This window comes from Bison bison, unplaced genomic scaffold, assembly GCF_000754665.1.
Source record: "Bison bison bison isolate TAMUID 2011002044 unplaced genomic scaffold, Bison_UMD1.0 scf7180017864093, whole genome shotgun sequence".
Lineage (NCBI taxonomy): Eukaryota > Metazoa > Chordata > Mammalia > Artiodactyla > Bovidae > Bison > Bison bison.
In genome coordinates, this window is record NW_011494665.1 from 395,561 (window position 1) to 412,532 (window position 16,972).

The 16,972-nt window shown below is 57.0% G+C and overlaps 1 protein-coding gene across 1 annotated transcript in view; it reads right to left on the reverse strand.

The window, feature by feature from the left end:
- Positions 1-13,791, reverse strand: part of PEAR1 (platelet endothelial aggregation receptor 1) — a 20,944-nt gene extending 7,153 nt beyond the window's left edge. The window contains 13 exon segments of the mRNA XM_010838207.1: positions 15-332; positions 416-552; positions 738-858; positions 1,595-1,838; positions 2,108-2,200; positions 2,898-2,998; positions 3,204-3,308; positions 3,972-4,166; positions 5,910-5,926; positions 5,989-6,040; positions 6,461-6,535; positions 9,032-9,086; positions 13,654-13,791. Coding sequence (XP_010836509.1) covers positions 15-332; positions 416-552; positions 738-858; positions 1,595-1,838; positions 2,108-2,200; positions 2,898-2,998; positions 3,204-3,308; positions 3,972-4,166; positions 5,910-5,926; positions 5,989-6,040; positions 6,461-6,535; positions 9,032-9,078 — 1,505 coding nt within the window. The 5' untranslated portion in view covers positions 9,079-9,086; positions 13,654-13,791.
- Positions 13,792-16,972: the final 3,181 nt, after the last annotated feature.

Here is a 16,972-nt window from a genome sequence, read left to right on the forward strand (position 1 = left end):
TGTGTCCCGCCCCCGCCCAGGATATGCCCCCGGTGCTTTTCGTGACTCCGGTGGCTTCAGCACTGAAGGCCTCTCCCACTGGCCTCCTGACCCCTTGACCACAGCGTCCCACGGCCTACCTGAGGCTGTGTTCCGGGTCGCAGGTGCAGGGCACCTGGCAGCTGAGGCCATAGAGGCCGTCGGGGCAGAGGCGCTCGGCGCAGCGGTCCCCGGTGAAGCCGTGTTCGCACAGACACGCGCCGTTGGCCGGGAAACAGCGGGCGCCCGGGGCGCAGTCACACGTCTCAGCACAGTCCTGCCCGAAGCGGCCCACGGGGCACTCCTCGCGGCACCTGGGTGCCTCTGGGGAGTGAGCCTGGCAGACGCCGTCCACAGCCGCCCCCGCACCCCTCATGCCCGGGCTAACACCACTCACCGGTCCCCCGTGTATCCCGGAGCACAGCGACACTGCCCGGTGAATCGGTCGCAGAGGCCTCCGTTGTGACAGCGACATTCCTGGGAGCAGTTGGGTCCATGGAAGCCCTCGGGGCAGGGTAGGGAGCAGATGGTGCCCTGTGGGGGCTGAGAGGTCAAGAGAGCCCCAGGAGCCCAGCCTCCTCCCCATGGTCAAGGACCCACCAATACCCTATACCCGCAAACACTCAAACCTCTCCAGGGCCCCCACAGCCTACCCTCCTCACACACATCCCCCTCAGAAGCCCTGGAGAATTCATACCCATAGGCCCCACCCTTCATACCGTCCATCCAGGTGGGCAGCTGCAGGAATCCTGGGAGGCCTGGAAGACTCCCCCATTTTGGCAAGGCGGAGTGCTGGGGCAGGAGAAGCCAACACTACTGGGTGAACAGGACACCTCGCAGCTGTTGAGCAGAGGGGGTGAGGTCAGTCTGTAAACAAGCAGTACCTACGGAATTCCCCCTTTGCCTCCCAGGCCCTCCGGACCCCAGGGTTCAGTGAGCCACACCCACCCGTCCCCGTGGTGTCTCATCCGCCTTCCCTGTTGGGCCGGGCAGGGATCAAAAGTTTCCAGGACTGGAAATGGCAGGGACACACAGCCCCATCAAGTGGGACAGAGTGAAGAGCCCATGGGTGGTCTGTCTGCTCTCCACAGCCCTCCATTCCACCTTTGCTCATACTGGTCTCTCTCTGGGGGGAACATCTCTGCCTGCCATAGTTTTCATCCCAAGGGCTCAACCCTGGAGCTCCTCCGTGAAGCTGGATCTTTGATCTCCAACTAGAGGGATGATCTCCCTCCTGTGACTCCCCAGCGCCCCCTGCACCCTGCTGTGCAATAGGCTCTCTGTGACTGTCTCAGCCCTACTTGGGGACATACTTTCACTCACATGCTGGCTCATGTTATCTTCACAGCAACCCTTTGAGATGGACAACACTGCTCCCATTTCATAGAATACAATCTCGTGAAGAGACAGTAATGCGTTCAAGGTTGCTCCACCAGGGAACAGCAAAGCTGGGACCAGGATCTTGGCCCCTTGGTTGCATCCCCAGACTGAGGATCCTGAGTCCCCTGCTGTCCCCGTATGTGCCCGTGCATCCGGGTCTGCGATCCCGTTAGTGTGCGTTTCTCCCGTTACATACGTGGGCCCGGTTCTCTCTGGGGGGCAGAGGCAGGCTCCGGTCTGGGGGTTACAGGGCGCCCCATGGCACTGGCAGCTGAACTGGCAGGCAGGGCCATAGAGGCCAGGGGAGCAGGGCTGAAGGCAGTGTGGGGGCTGCAGGCCAGAGGGACAGGAACATGCCCCACTCTTGGGGTCACAGGAGCTGCTGTTGCCGCAGTTGCAGGGCTTGTCACACTTCGGCCCCCACACTCCTGGGGCACAAGCTGGGGGATGAGAGGGGGGAAGGAGGTCACCAGGGGTCTTGCCCCTCCCCCGCTCCAGTTAGTTCCTATCTCTGTCTCCTGGTCCCCACACATGCCGCCATGCCTGGCTTTGGCCCATCCACTGCACCACACCCCCAGAAGAGGCAGCTGGCTGCAGTGGGACTCTGCTGGGTGGTTGCCCTGGAGTCCTAAGCACCTGTGCCCTGGTAGGGAGGGTATGCCTCCTTGGAGGCACAAAAGGACTTGCCCTGCAGTCACCAGCCACTCACCACTGGAGCAGTCGTCACCCCGCCAGTCTTGCACACATTGGCACTGATTGGGTGCCACACAGCGGCCATGGACACACTCCTGAGCACAAAGCGCTGGGGCAGAGATGGGGGTTGGGAGTGAGAAGATGCTTCCATTCCTGCCCTACCCACCTTTTATCCTCTGAAGCCCAACCCCAGCTTCCTCCCATACCGGGGACCTGGAGTTAGCCTGCCAAGCAGCATTTCAGCCTCTCAAGACACAGAAAGACTGAGAGTAAGCAACTCAGGTCAGAGCATGTCAAGACCTCAGGATTCTGGGCTCCCCAGCTCCTTTCTGTGAACTTCTCAAAGCACCTTGCTGGGAAACGAGGGTGGGGGTGAGGTTCCTCACATAGGAATCAGATATGGATGCTGTCCAGAGAGGGGCTGGGGTGCTCAGGCTGGGTAGGAGTCTCTGTAGGGGGTTGGTGATGGTCCAAGCTGAGGAAAGGGGAGACAGAGCGAGCAGGCTCCACTCCGGAGATTTCAGGGTGCCGGGGACAGGGGACAGGAGAGACTGGACAGCGACAAGTCAAAACAGATAGGGACAGGCAGAGTCAGAGAGAAAAGCAGACGCCAAGCCCAGGGACAAAGAGACCCAGGCGGCCCCAAGACAGAGCTGCAGAGCCAGAGACAGCCGACAGACTTGGAAAGAGGGAGTGGGAGAGACCTGGGGTCAACTAGAGACAGAGGTCTGAAGTGGCAGCTTTGTCCTTTGAGACAGACAGGGCCGGGGAGGCGGAGGGCAGGGGAGTAGCCCCCCTGGACTCACGGACACAGGCCCCGCGGCTCTCATAGAAGCCCCGGCAGCACTGCAGCCGCATCCGGTGCTCCGTCTTCACCACTTGGCGGTACACGGTCCGGTAGACAACACTGGGGAAATCCAGAGCTGGCCCTCAGTCTCCCCTGAAGAGGCCCCGGCTTCCACCCCGCCCCAGTGTGGCCCTGGCAGGGCCTGGGCCGCCTCCCAGCGCTCTACACTGGGGGAGCAGAGGAAGAACACTCTCTCTTTGCTCCCCGCCCAGCCACATACCCACACAACACACCACACCTGCCCACGGAGGGGACAGGCACTCACGTGGGCCGGGGGCAGGTGTGCGGGCTCTCCCAGGGCCGGCTGCAGGGCTCCGAGGGGAGCAGGCTGAAGGGGCGGGAGAGCGACTCCTTGGTAGTGGTGGTGAAACTGCAAGGCAGGGATCAGCGTCGGGCCCAGGGTAGGGAGAGCCTGAGCTGGCACCCAGTGGCAGGGGTGTGGGGGCTGGGCCACAGTGCGAAATATTCAGATTTGCTCCTCCAAGCCGAGGGTGGAGCCCCATCCTGTCATCCTTCGATCTAGAGGGATCCTCCCTGAGTTGGAACATTCCTGGGAATATGCCATTCCAGCCTTCCATTCTCCACCCCTGCCCCCTGGCCTCCTTCTCCCTATATGGGGAGATTGAGCCAGAATTGACTTCTGGGCCCAGAGGATGGACGTAGGCTGAAGCACTTCTGGCCGAATCTGACCTTGTTCCCCAACCCCGCCCCCTTTGTTCTCCCTGGGCGAGACCCTCTGCTTGCCCCATAGTGAATAGTTCCTCCCCTGTGTTTTGTCCTGCAGCCAGCCTCACACAGGGGCCAAGGAACTGGGATAAAGAGAGGACAGGGTCAGAGCTGAGATGGAGAATGAAACGATCAAGATGGGGATGGAGTCAGAGCATCCCGCTGAGGGGGTAGAGGTACTAGACGAAGAAATAGGAAGGAGATGAGGCTGGAGAGAGGGAGGCGATGAGGAAAGAGGAGCCCCAGGGAGGAGAATAAAGAGCAGGGGGCTTGGGGCCCTCGAGGTGCAGCAGGGGCCCTCTCTCACCTTTCCCAGAAGCTGCAGGTGTTGGGGTCCTTGGGGTTGAGGGTGGCAGCCAGCCCCAGCTCCAGGGCGAGGAGAAGGAGGGCCCGCAGGGGTGGTGACATTGCAGGGCCCTGTAACAGGGCCAGGCGCAGAGCAGGTGAGAGGCACTGTAGCCACAGATCTGGAGGAGCAAGTCTCTGCAGAGACAGAGCCAGGCTGAGAGCAGAGATGAGGCTGCTGCCTCTGGTCCTCTGAGCCCTGCTCCCCGGGCTCCAGCTCTTTTTCCTGACCGCGTGGAGCACTGCCACGCTTCTGAGTCTTTCTCACGTGGTTTCCTCTGTCTGGACATACTCCTCTCATTCTTCACCTTGAGCACTCACCTTTCAAGGTCTAGCCCGAGTATCACCCTCTTTCCTTGCCCTGCTCCTAGGCTTCCACTGGCAGACAGCCCCCACCCATTCTTTCAGGGACCCCCCAGCACCATTCCCCACAATACTGCTGTTCTAGTGCCTGTTCCCTGACCATGACTTCTGGAGGCAGGGACCTGTGCGTGAATTCCCAGCCCCTAGCCCAGCCCCTACCCAGGGTACCTGGATATTGTACCAAGGTTCCCCTGGTGGCTCAGACAGTAAAGAATCCCCCAGCAATGCGGGAGACCTGGGTTCAATCCCTGGGTTGGGAAGATCCCTTGGAGAAGGGCATGGCAACGCACTCCTGTATTCTTGCCTGGAGAATCCCCATGGACAGAGGAGCCTGGCAAGCCATGGTCCAGGGGGTCGCAGAGTCGACACGACTGAGCAACTAAGCACAACACAGTGAAATAGGAGCCGATGAAGGGAAGTTACAAGAGAAGTTGGCCTGGGCTCAGTTAGGGAAAGAACTTTTCAACAGTTGAAGCAGTTCTGTGACAGAATCAGCAGCCCCGCGTGGTGAACTCCCCTGAAGGTAGGCAGGCAAAGGCCAAACCACCGCCCCCCCCAGTTTTGGGGCTTCCAGCAGTTAGGGGCTTCCTACTGGGGAGGAGTAGGATGGGTCCCAGTGACTCTGGAAAAGGCCCCTCCCTCCACTGGTGCACGGGCACAGCTCCTACTGCCTCCTGAGAACCAGTGGTGACTTCTCTTCCCAACTTCTTCATCAGTGCTGTCACATTAGTAGTTTGAAACCAAGCACGGGGGGATTATTTACACCACAGAAATCGGCAAACACCACAAAGCGGGGCCAGCACCCCTCCCCACCAGAGCTGGTTGTTAAAGCCATGCCAGCACACCCCTGCACCCAACTCCAGGCCCTGTCACCGAGGAGGTCCCCAACCTGACCTCAGCCTTGAGAAGCCCCCAGCTCCCTCTGACCACCCACCCGCCATCTGGAAGTGGGCTCCTCCCCCTCTCCTCCACGCCTGGCCTCACCCGGGGGGCGGGAAGCAGCTCAGGACCTCAGAGGAGTCTGTTCTGACTCCTGAGCTCAAGCCCCTTGAGCAGCCACCCCCGCCGCTGGTTTCAGATTCTCTGTTCAGTGTTCCTAAAACTTGCCCTGGCTCCCTCCTCTACAGCTCCCTGAGGCACCCACATCTGCTTATAATTTTCCCGGGAAGAGAGAAAGGTCATGGTAGCTGGCCCCTTCCCCCTGAGTATCTCTGGAATGCCTGCTGCGGCCCTGCCCCAGGCCCCCCACCCACACACTCTCAGCTCCCATCAAGGCAGCCTCCTAGGGATGCTCCCCACCATGCGTTCTGCCCCACCAGTAAACCCTCCAGCGGTGTGCTCACCACCCTCTCAGCTACAGGGCTGGCCCACCTCTCTTCCCCAGGTTTCCTCATCCCACCCCCTCCAGTCTTGCAGAGCTGTAAGGCCCTCCCAGGACTCTGGTTAGGGGCCCCATCACAGCTCCCCCAGGGCAGATCTCCCACCTCCAGTCCTCTCTGTGCTCTTCCCGGCCACCCTCAGTCCCCAAGTAACTCACCAGGCCTCTATGGCATCCTGGGGCCTGAGAAACTCAGGTGAGCCAGGGACAGGGTGTCACGGTCCTCAGGCCCCAGGGCCTGGGGGCATCCACGGAGGATCCTGGGGGTCCCGGTGCTCAGGATATGGAGCCTGAAAACAGGAAATAGAGCCCAGCTAGAATGTGTGTGGTGGGGGAGGCAGGGGGGAGCATGATCGTGGGCTGAGCACGTAGGGTGGCTCCATCCTCCCACCACCCTGAACTCGGAAGGGAGGATGGGGAGAGGTAGGGGGAGGGCCAGAAGCCACCTTCCCAGTCCACTCTGAGGAGGGAGGGGCCCAGCCTGGCCTCAGAGAGCCAGGCTGAAGTCAGGAGTGTCCCTCAGGTGACCCCCACAGTCTGGCCCCCCACCCACACAGCCCCCCAGCTCCCTCCCCAACAGATTTGGCTCCTCCTCCCAAGGTTCCAAAACTACACCAGCTCTCCTCTGGCCACCTCCCCAGCCCCCCTGTCTGGTCCCAGCAAGCCCGGGGACAAGACCCCGAACCTTCCATCCAGCTCCCCCTGTTCACCTGTCAGTTGGTCCACACTCCCCTCTTCCTGGAGCCTGGCCTGGGGTCCCGTCCTCCAACAGGAGCCCAGTCTGCCTGGATGGAGGGTCATCACCATTGTTCCTGGGTGAGCCTCATCTCCAGCCATTCAGGGACCCCCTACTTCACCCCCAGGCTTCCCATGGTCTGGATCCGTTTCCAGAGCTCAAGGCTGCAGTGAGGTGGACAAGACCTGCAGCACGAAGGCCCCAGAAGGTGGAGCGGGGTGGGGGCTGCCCTCCCAGAGAAAGTCCTTCATCTACATCAGCCCCCTCCCACCGGCCACCTCCTCTTAACCAACTTCCAGAGGAAACTGTTTAGTCGCTAAGTCATGTCTGACTCTTGGGACCCCACGGACCATAGCCCACCAGGCTCCTTTGCCCATGGGATTTCCAGGCAAGAGTACTGGAGTGGGTTGCCATTTCCTTTTCCAGGGGATCTTCTCCCGCATTGCAGGCAGATTCTTTACCGACTGAGCCACCAGGGAAGCATGAGGGGGGCTTAACCTTAACCCTAGGGGGTTGACTCTAATAACTAGAGGGGTGGGGTGATGCCCTTTTCCCAAAGGGCCTCAGGGCAGGACTGGAGTGTGGAGGAGGCCCCAGCTGGTCAGTGGCAGGGCTGGAAGCCAGGGTGGGGCGAGTGAGATCAGTGGGTGGTCTGCAGGGAGGGGAGATAGGATGGGGATCCTGGCAGGGAGGGGCAGGGTTTGGGCTCACCAGCCTCAGCCCTTGAGGAGGGAACACAGGCCAGACCAGGAGCCCCCGCCTGGCACCCTAGGCTTGTCTACATCTGAGCCTTTGTCGCTGAGGGGCTGGGGAACCTGAGACCCCAGCCACCATCCCCCAGCACCTCCAAGCCCAGCAGCACTGGGGTCCATGTGCCCCTTCAAGGGGTTTAAATCAGACAACTACCGGCTTCCCATCTGAGCCCAGGGCCCACACTGCAGGCTCCCTTCTTCTTCCCATACAGATAACCTCCCCCTCCGCCCCCTTTCTCCACTTCACCTCTGGACTGAGGGACCCACACACCTTTCCTCACAACTGGAATACCAGTGTGACCCCATGTATCATTTACCATGTTGGCACAAGCAGTGAGCTGAACAGTTTATATGGAGGCTACAGACCGTAGGGTCACAAAGAGTCGGACACAACTGAAGCGATTTATCACACATGCAACCCATGGTGGTAGCTATTATTATTCACCTTACAGATGAGGAGACAGGCAAGGACAGGGTAAGTCCCCTGCCCAAGGCCACATGGACAGCAATGTCAGAGCTGGGATCCAAATCCAGACCAGCAGAGCCCTCCCCCTGCAGTTCCAGTCTCTCCCGAGCCCAGGCCGGAATCCCAGGGGCTTTGCATCTCTTTTTAATAGCCTTGATTATGGCGAGGGGGTGCCTGGCAGGGGTTGGACAGGGAAGGGGATGGGGGGGGGTGGGCTGCCACAAGAACTCGATCAGAGGCGTGGGAACCAGGATGTGTTTACAGTCAAGAATGAGCTGACATTTCTCTCTCCTCCACCTCGAGATGCAAAGCAGCTGGGCTCCTGGCCAGGCCTCCCAGTCCCCAGTCCCGCCTTCGAGGGCCCCCCAGCATCCCTGCCCTCTCAGCCTCCAGGCCCACGCAGGGCCCAACCCAGCTTGTCCTCCCCTGCTCTTCTGTTTAGCCTGATCCCCTCTGGTGGGGAGCCCTTCCTCCCTCACTGTGTTCCAGCCTCTGCTGGAAGGAGGGCCATGGGTCTGAGGCCTCTGGGAAGGGAGTGGAGTTCCTGGTGGACCGGAGATGGTCCATTTCTACAGAAGGCAGAGAGCAAGAGTGGGGCTGATGGAAGTGAGACAGCAGGAGGGACTTCCCCACCAGCTCCCTTCCAGCTGCTCTTCTCTGGGAGGTGGTGCAGCAAAAGATGCCCTCTGAACTCTGCAGCCCGCGCCACTCCTGTTCAAACCTGGGTTCGAATCCCAGCTCTCAGTTCCCTCATCTCTAAAATGGGGAGGGTAATAGTACTTCTCTTCATAGGGTTATTGTGCAGAGTCATAAATGAGTTAATACAGACAAAGAGCTTAGAGAACTACATAAGAAGCCCAATGAATAGCCACGGTTTGCTATAGCATCCTTAGACCCAGTCTTCCTGCACCCAGAGTGGCCCCTTCCCCACTCCACTTGGCACTGTCATACTCTTTGAGTATAAATTCCAGGAAAAACTGTTTCTCTTTTTTTATCTCTTTTTGCTGAAGAACCCCTAGGATGATCCGGGAATGGGAATGGGGCCTTAGATGCTGACAAAGAGAAAGGATGTGGGGAGGGGAGGGGATCACGCTTCCCCCGAGAACCTTATCCCTCAGAATGACGGGCTGCCCGCCAGGTACATCTACAAGCCAAAGGCGGTTGATGAGGCAGGACGCCTGAGTTCTGTTTCTCTCCGCCCCAGCTCTCAGCTTGAGCACCAGCTCCAGCTCTTTTTCTTGGCTCCACTGCCCACCCCCCCACCTCCTCTCTTCTCTGCTCTCTCTTCCCCTTTCCCATTTTGGAGACCAAAGTTTCTAGTACTCACAAGCTGTACGACCTCAGGCACATCACTCGAGCCCTGTGAGCCTCCATTTCCTCATCTGTAAAATGGGAGAACAGCCCTGCATCTCCCAGAGTTCAGTGGGAGTTGGAACTGCTGATTCCAATAACCGTCCTAGAACAGAGCCTCAGGCCACAGGCTGCTCAGTGGACGATGCAAGAACAGAATCCCCCAAGTTCTGGCTCTCTGCCTCTTTCTTTTTGTCTTTTCTTCATCAGAAACCCTCCGCTTTCTGTTGTTTTCTCTTTCTCCGTCCCTTTCTTGGTCTCCTTCTGCCTCTCTCCTTCCTTTTCTGTATCAAAGCTGCCATGTACAGTCGTGTAGTGTGTTCACTGCGCTAGGGAATCTGCCTTCAGGTATGGAGTGGAGGCTGACGCCAGCCACGACCCACATACTGAGCCCTTGTGTCTCAGCACGGTGCCAAGGTTGCCTCACCCTGTGGCTCTCTTGTCTTCCAGGATCTCCCCCTTGTCTGTCTGTTCTCTGTGCCCCTTCCTGACCTCTCTTTGCCTTGGAGACAGGATGGCTTGGTCCTTCCCACTCAGCAGAGAGATCCGAGTCCAACGACTTCCATCCCCCCACCACACAGCGATGCCCTCTGAGCCAGCTCTGCCAGCAGCCTAGACTGCTCTGCTCCATGTGCCACTCAGAACACCCGTGTACACACTCGTACACACATGCACAAAGCCCCTCCTACATCCAGCCAAGCCAGGCCCCCGGCACGCCAGGCATGTCTGCCGGATGGAGGGACAGGAAGCCTGTGCACTACTCGAGCTCCAAAGGCTGGGCGGGAAGGGAGCAGGGGTGAGGGGCCGGTCTTGTGTTCTCTGTGGCTCAGGAAACAGAAGCTAGAGGGTCCTCAGCCTGACCTGTTTACTCATCAGGAAATAGAGAAACTGCAAGAGTTCTGATTCACCAAACATTCACAACATGCCTGCTGGAGACTGGAGCCAGTCCAGACCCTCACCATCACCCACAGGTGGAGTGACTGTCACCCCCGTGTCACAGAAGAGACCGGGGAGGGTCTCTGGTAGAAGGACTTGTCCAAGGGCCAACTGATCAGCAGAGGCGCCAGCGGGATTCGAATCTGCTTTAAAGAACAAGGCAGTGGGGGGGTGGGAGGTGACCTCTGGGGTGACCCAGACCAGGGAGTCGCTCCCGCTGCTCATCGCCACCCCCAGATAACCCCAGAAAGTGCACCTCCGCTCTGGCCACTGCCCCTCTCTAACGCCTCTGTGGCTCCCCAGCACCCTGGGAAAGGGCGCCCAGGGCCCACTGGCCAGCCTCTGCTCCTGGGCTCCCATCACACTGGACGTTTCTCTCACCAGATGGCCACCTCTGGCCAGGCCATCTCTGGAATATCCAGGTCCTACCCCTCCTTCCAGGCCAGCCTCCTCCAGGAGGCCCCCTCAGTGACTCCACACCTCCGCTGTTCCCCCTTTCCTGGGACCTTCCTCCAGGCTCTTAGCACATTCACCACTGTGGCCCAATGGAGCCCTGGGTTGTTCCCCAATTCTTCCCTGAGGCCAGCTTCAAGCTGGACATGGACCAGTCCCCAGGGGCCCAACACTCCTCAAACTCCAGCCAGAGAGACCAGTGTCCTTCCTCTGGGACCAGGTGGGACTAACCTGGGTCAAGCCAGGAGTTCACAGCCCCTGGAACCCTCAAGTCTGATGACCTGATGAGGTAGTGGGGACCCCATTCTGTGACTGCCAGCTTGTGAGTGAGGCTGGTTTCCCCGCCAGACTGGGACAGCCTCTAATTCCAGTCCTGTCTGAGGCTCTAAGAGTGGCCGGGCTGCCCCCCCAAATGTCCCCTCAAGGCTCCCATCCCCTGGTCATTATATTCTTGTTAAGGGCTGTCTTCCCCACTGGAATGGAGCACCGTAGGGTCGGGGCACTTCTCTGCCTGCCTTACCGTCATGTCCCCAGCTCTGGCCAGCACCTACAGGCACACATCCAGGGTGTGTGGCACCCAGTGGGCGGTAACTAAAGGTTGTGTGGAGTGGATGGACTGATAGAATCTAAACCCTTTTTGACTTGGGTAAGCCTGACTTTACTTGGTGGGAAAAGGGGGAGAGGGAGAGGCTGCAGCTTGTTCCTGGCTCATCAGACACCAGGGTCTCCTTTCCAGGGCCTTTTAAGACCCAACATTGGTAAGTCCATGGGAGGTGGAGTTCAGAAAGAACTTCCCCACATTACAAAGTGAAAGGCAGCTCCAGACCTGCCCTCCTGAAGGCAGCGGGCAGGAATTCCTTAGGGCTGGCCTCCAAGTTCCTCTGGGATGAGGGCACGGGAGTGCTGGGCACTGAGTCACCTGGAGAGGAGGGGGTGTGCGCTTATCCTGCACTTCCACTCAGGGACCACGCCCACCCCTCACTGTCTATCCACACACCTCCTTCTACACAGAGGAGGGCGCAGATGCTACCATGTGGGGGCGGGCTGGGAGGCCCAGACGGGAGAGACTCAGAAGGCTCCATGGCCCAGAGCCCAGCTGTGTGCCAGAGACCCCCATCTTGCCATGTGTGGGCGCCGTGACGCCAGTTACCACCCCTGTACGGTGAGCTGGATCCTTTCTGTTCATTCTCTCAGTAACCCTGGAAAGTAGGTGCTATTATATGGCCTGAATTGTAGATGAAGTAATCCCGCTTTCAGTGCCCAGGGACCAGGTTCAATCCCTCGTTGGGGAACTAAGATCCCACAAGCCATGCAATCCCCTAAAAAACAAATCCCAAAGAGGGTTAAGTAATTTTCCCAAGGGCACACAGCCAGTCAAGGGCAGGGTAGGTATGTGGACCAGGTCCATCAAGCTCCAAAGACAAGGCTGCCCCTGTAGGGCCTGCTCTTCGGTCTTTAGACTCTGTCTCTCCTTCTGTTTCTACCTTCTCTACCTCCTTCTTGTTCTTTTTCTCAGTCTCTGCTCTGTTTTTCTAAATATGCTGCGTTTTTCCAAATATTTCTGCCTGTGTTTTTTCCATCTGTTGGTCTCTGCTTCCACATTTCTGATTCTCTTTATCTCTGTCTTGTCTTTCTCTCCTTCCCTGTCTCCCCTTGCTCCTCCTGCTAGCTTCTATCTAAGAGGTTAGGTGACTGGACTGGTACCAACACCCTCCCCAGAGCTAGGATGGGCCCCAGGGCCCCTCATGCACCCCGGGAAGGGTCTTTTTCAAGGCTTCCAAGGCTACTCGAAGGAGAAGTTCAGAGCGCTGTGGTGGAGGTCCTGCCTGACCCAAGTCCCCTCTCTAGCGACGGGTGTTGGTGGCAGGGAGGCAGACAGCAGCCCAGGGACCAGGTTCCTGAACCGTGGTCGGAGCTGCCTAGAGAGCCAGTTTCCTCTTCTGGGAACGTCTGATAGGGAATGGAAGGGGGGGCAGTGGGTAGTGGAGAAACAGATGCCAACCCTCAGCTTCACCTCTCAGTGAAGACGGAAGACAGAGGGGAGCCTGGGCAAACCAGCTCCTAGGTGGCAGGGAGGGTAGCCCCAAGTGCAATGGCAAGTTTGCTGGGTAGGCTTTGGGAAACTGTAAAAACGGGAGAGACAGCAGCAGGGGACAGATGGCTAGAGAGGGGAGAGCGGTCCCACACCCTGGCCCCGTGTGCCCACCCCAGGGACTATCGCATGGTTTGGGATGGGATGGGATTCAGACAGCTCCCTGACCCCGAAGGCCCAGTAAGCTGTAAGGCCAGTAAGCCCAGTAAGGCCAGGGTTGAGAGCTGACCCCTTGCCCAATCCTGCCTGGAACTGGGGTCTGGCTGAGCCTGGGAGCCTGGGAAACTCGGGCCAGCACAAGCTGTTCCCATCCCGGGGGACTAGGGTCACAGCCCAGCCTCGGGAAAGGCCACTCATAAAAGGCCAGAGCAGGACAGCTGAAAGTTCCCTACTGGAGGCTGGAGATGCAGCCCCCTCTGGGACCCCCTCACCCTCCTCCTCCTCACACACGCCAGCCCACAGGGCTTTCTGAGGATCCACATGCCTGAGATCTTTGGCCAACTCCCTACTCCTCAAACCAGCAAAGCTGTGAGCCCCAGGGACCTGCAAACCTAGGTCCCTTCCCTCCATACTCCTCAAACAGTTCTCCTGGTGGGGAGAGGAGGGACCCTGTAATAAACACGGAGCAGGCACAGTTCTAAGCAGGAGACATGTTTTTGCTCTCTAAACCTCACAACAATCCCATAAGGTAGCCACTGTATCTTATCATTCCCCTTTTAGAAATGAGAAACCAAGACACAGGTCCTACAGCTAATAAGGGGACAAGTCGAGATTCGAACCTGGCCAGCCTTGACTTCAACGTGGGTGCTCTTTAACACTAGGCATCCCTTCAGCCAAGAAGAGGGCCTGGTAACTGCTTCTCTCTCCAGCCCTCAGAGGGGGCCAGTGGGGTGGTGGCTGCCCCTGGACTCACAAAGTCCCATACAAGGGGCTGGGAAGTGGCCTAATTTGCATGTCATTTACATGCAATTTTATTATGGATGGCAACCCCCAATCCCCTTTGGCCCATCTCCACTGCCCCATCCCCTTCAGGTCTCTGTCCCCCGCCACACACACACTCCACCCAGAGATTCCCCAGGGCAGAGTGGTCGCGGGACCAGGGCGGCGCCATCACTCACCTGCCTCGCGACCTTATTTCTCCGTTTGCCTGGGATGGGGAACGCCCAGGTGGGCCCAGAGGAGGACAGGGCAGGGGTCCCTGCGTGGAGCCCCAGCCCGACTGCGGGAGCGGCTGGGAGGCCGAACGTTGTGGATCGCTGGGCGGGGAGGGGCGCGGAGGGGCGGGGGGCAGGAAAGGGGTGGGAACTCGGGCCCTCGCCAAAGCAGGAAGTTTTGACAAGGAAACCGGGAGCCGGGGGAGGGGAGATCCAGAGTGCCCGGGGAGGGAGGCTGTGTAGGGGTGGGACCACGAAGGCCAAGCGGCGGCGGGGCCGACCTGGCAGCCTGGACCGGGTGCAGAGAGGGGAAGAGCACAGGACAAGAGCAGGGGTCCCGGCCCGAGTCCCTCCTTGGCTCTTCACCAGCTGTGCGGCCAGGGGGTACTCTGCGTCTCGGGCCTCAGCTTTCCTGTCTGTAAAGTGGGGTGGCGGAGGGAAATTAGTGAGATCGTCTACGTCGGGCACTTTCCCAGTGCGGCCGAACAGCTGTTATCTTATTAGAGGCACGACCCGGGGATCGACCGGCGCATCCCAGACTGGGAGAGCCGCGACGGGAAAATGTCTCTCCTCTTCTCCGGCCTGAGGAGGGTGTGATCCTGGGAAGCAGAGTTCCGCGGAGTCTCCGCCTCTGCCCGCCCCCTCGGTCCAGAGACCGGGCGCTCGGGTGCACCGCGCGCGGCGGACTCTGAGCAGACCCGGCACGAGCCGGGCGCCACCTCGCGGCCAGCGCCCGCCTCCACACAGCCCGCGACTCCCGACCTGAGAGAAGAGCATCGCGTCCGAGGTGGACAGCCTGTATCTCACCCTTCTTAGGGCACTTTTCCCTTCTCAGCCTTTGAAAGGACAGAGGCAATTTTCGTTAACAACTAATATTTGTTTTCAACGTCGTTATATCTTTAGGAATTGGTTCACTTAATCTATCGGTTCTATTTACATGATGATGTTCATGTAATTAGGCACCAGCAAGTGGCAAACGCAGGATTTGAACTAAGTTCTTTGGATCGTCTGATTACACGGCTCTCTCTACAAACCCCTGCCCGGGACAGAAAAAGATACAATAGTTCAGGAAAAGCAAGACAAGTACATTCCTCTTTGGCGACTTCAACTTAATTGCGGTAATATGATTGACATACAGTTTTTAAAAACACCCACTTAAAAGTGTTCGATGGGGTTCTTTTACATTTTTATGGTAGTAAAATATGAATTTTATCATTTTAACCATGTTTAAGTGTACAGTTCAATGGGCATAAAGTACATTCATATTGTTCAACCATCATCACCAGCCACTTCCGTAAGTTTTTCATATCCCAAACTGAAACTGTACCCATGTAACTATAACTCCTCATTCCTCCTCCCCAGCCCCTCTAATTCTACTTTCAGCTTCCATGAATTTGATTCAGTACTTCATATAAGTGGAATCATACATTATTTGTCCTTACAATATGTATCTGGCTTGTTCACTTTGTTCAACGTCTTAGTTTGATGCTGTTTTGTTTTTTTTGGGGGGGGTATTTATTTTTGTTTTGTTTTGGCGTGCCATGGGGCTTGTGGCATCTTAGTTCCCTGACCAGGAATTGAGCCCAGGCCATTGACCTGGGCTGTGAAAGCTCTGAATCCTAACCACTAGGACTTTCCCAGGGAAGTTCCCCAAGTTTGATTAGTTTTGACAAATGTGTCATCTGCCAAAAACTTTTTTTAAAAAACATTTTCCTATCTCCAAAACTTCCCTTGTGCTCCTTTGCAGATAATGTTCCATCCGCTACTCCATCCTCACTCCCCAAAGCCAGCCCTATGAAATCTCTAATCTGCTGTCACTGTAGATTTTTTGTTCTAGAATTTCATAGAAATGGACCTCAGTTCAGTTCAGTTCAGTTTCTCAGTCGTGTCCGACTCTTTGCGACCCCACGAATCACACCATGCCAGGCCTCCCCGTCCATCACCAACTCCCGGAGTTCACTCAGACTCACGTCCATTGAGTCAGTGATGCCATCCAGCCATCTCATCCTCTGTCGTCCCCTTCTCCTCCTGCCCCCAATCCCACCCAGCATCAGAGTCTTTTCCAATGAGTCAACTCTTCACATGAGGTGGCCAAAGTACTGGAGTTTCAGCTTTAGCATCATTCCTTCCAAAGAAATCCCAGGACTGATCTCCTTCAGAATGGACTGGTTGGGGTCTCCTTGCAGTCCAAGGGACTCTCAAGAGTCTTCTCCAACACCACAGTTCAAAAGCATCAATTCTTCAGTGCTCAGCTTTCTTCACAGTCCAACTCTCACATCCATACATGACCACTGGAAAAACCATAGCCTTGACTAGATGGACCTTTGTTGGCAAAGTAATGTCTCTGCTTTTCAATATGCTATCTAGGTTATACATATGTATTCATTCATGTCTATCTTCTTTCATTTACCATAAATCTTTTGTTCCTTGCTTACCACTGAGTGATATTCCATTGTACAGATATATCACAATTTGTGTCTACACCAGTTGATAGGCATTGAGTTTTTTTCCAGTTTTAGGCTATTATGAATAAAGCTACTATGAACAATCATACACAAGTCTTGTGTGAACATGTTTTCATTTATTTCTGTAACTATTTAGAAGTGGTATTGCTGGGTTATAACAAGTATGAATTCTTCATGTATTCTGGTTTCAAGCCATTTGTCAAAAATATGTATTGAGAATATTCTCTATCAGAGAGAAAAGCTAGTGTTGTTTTGTTTGGTGTGATGGGAGGTGAAGGGAAGGCTCAGATTGGAGAGTGCTGCTCACTTTGGGGAAAGAAGGCAAGGTTGGATGTTGCTTCTCCTGACTCCAGAGTTACCAAAAGTCTCCAGCAGGGGACAGCAGAAACCAGAGGACAGATCCTGGTCCGGAGGCCAAAGACCATAGAGTGGCAGTATGTCTGAGGCCAGAGGGGCTTTGAAGGTCATTTGATGGATCACTTTCATGAGGCAAATGGGGAGACAGAGGGCTAGATAGAGAGGAAGAATGTGGGCTCCTCCCTTCTTCACCTGGCTCACTTGTGAGGTGACCCAAGGATGAAAGAGCAGATAACCAAGGAGGGTCTTGGAATGCAGGAATGGAAAAACCAGACCCTTATCATCCTTCCCTCCCCTGCTGCTGCTGCTGCTAAGTCACTTCAGTCGTGTCTGACTCTGTGCGACCTCACAGACGGCAGCCCACCAGGCTCCCCCGTCCCTGGGATTCTCCAGGCAAGACTACTGGAGTGGGGTGCCATTGCCTTCTCCATCCCTCCCCTATGTTGTAACTATTAATGGAA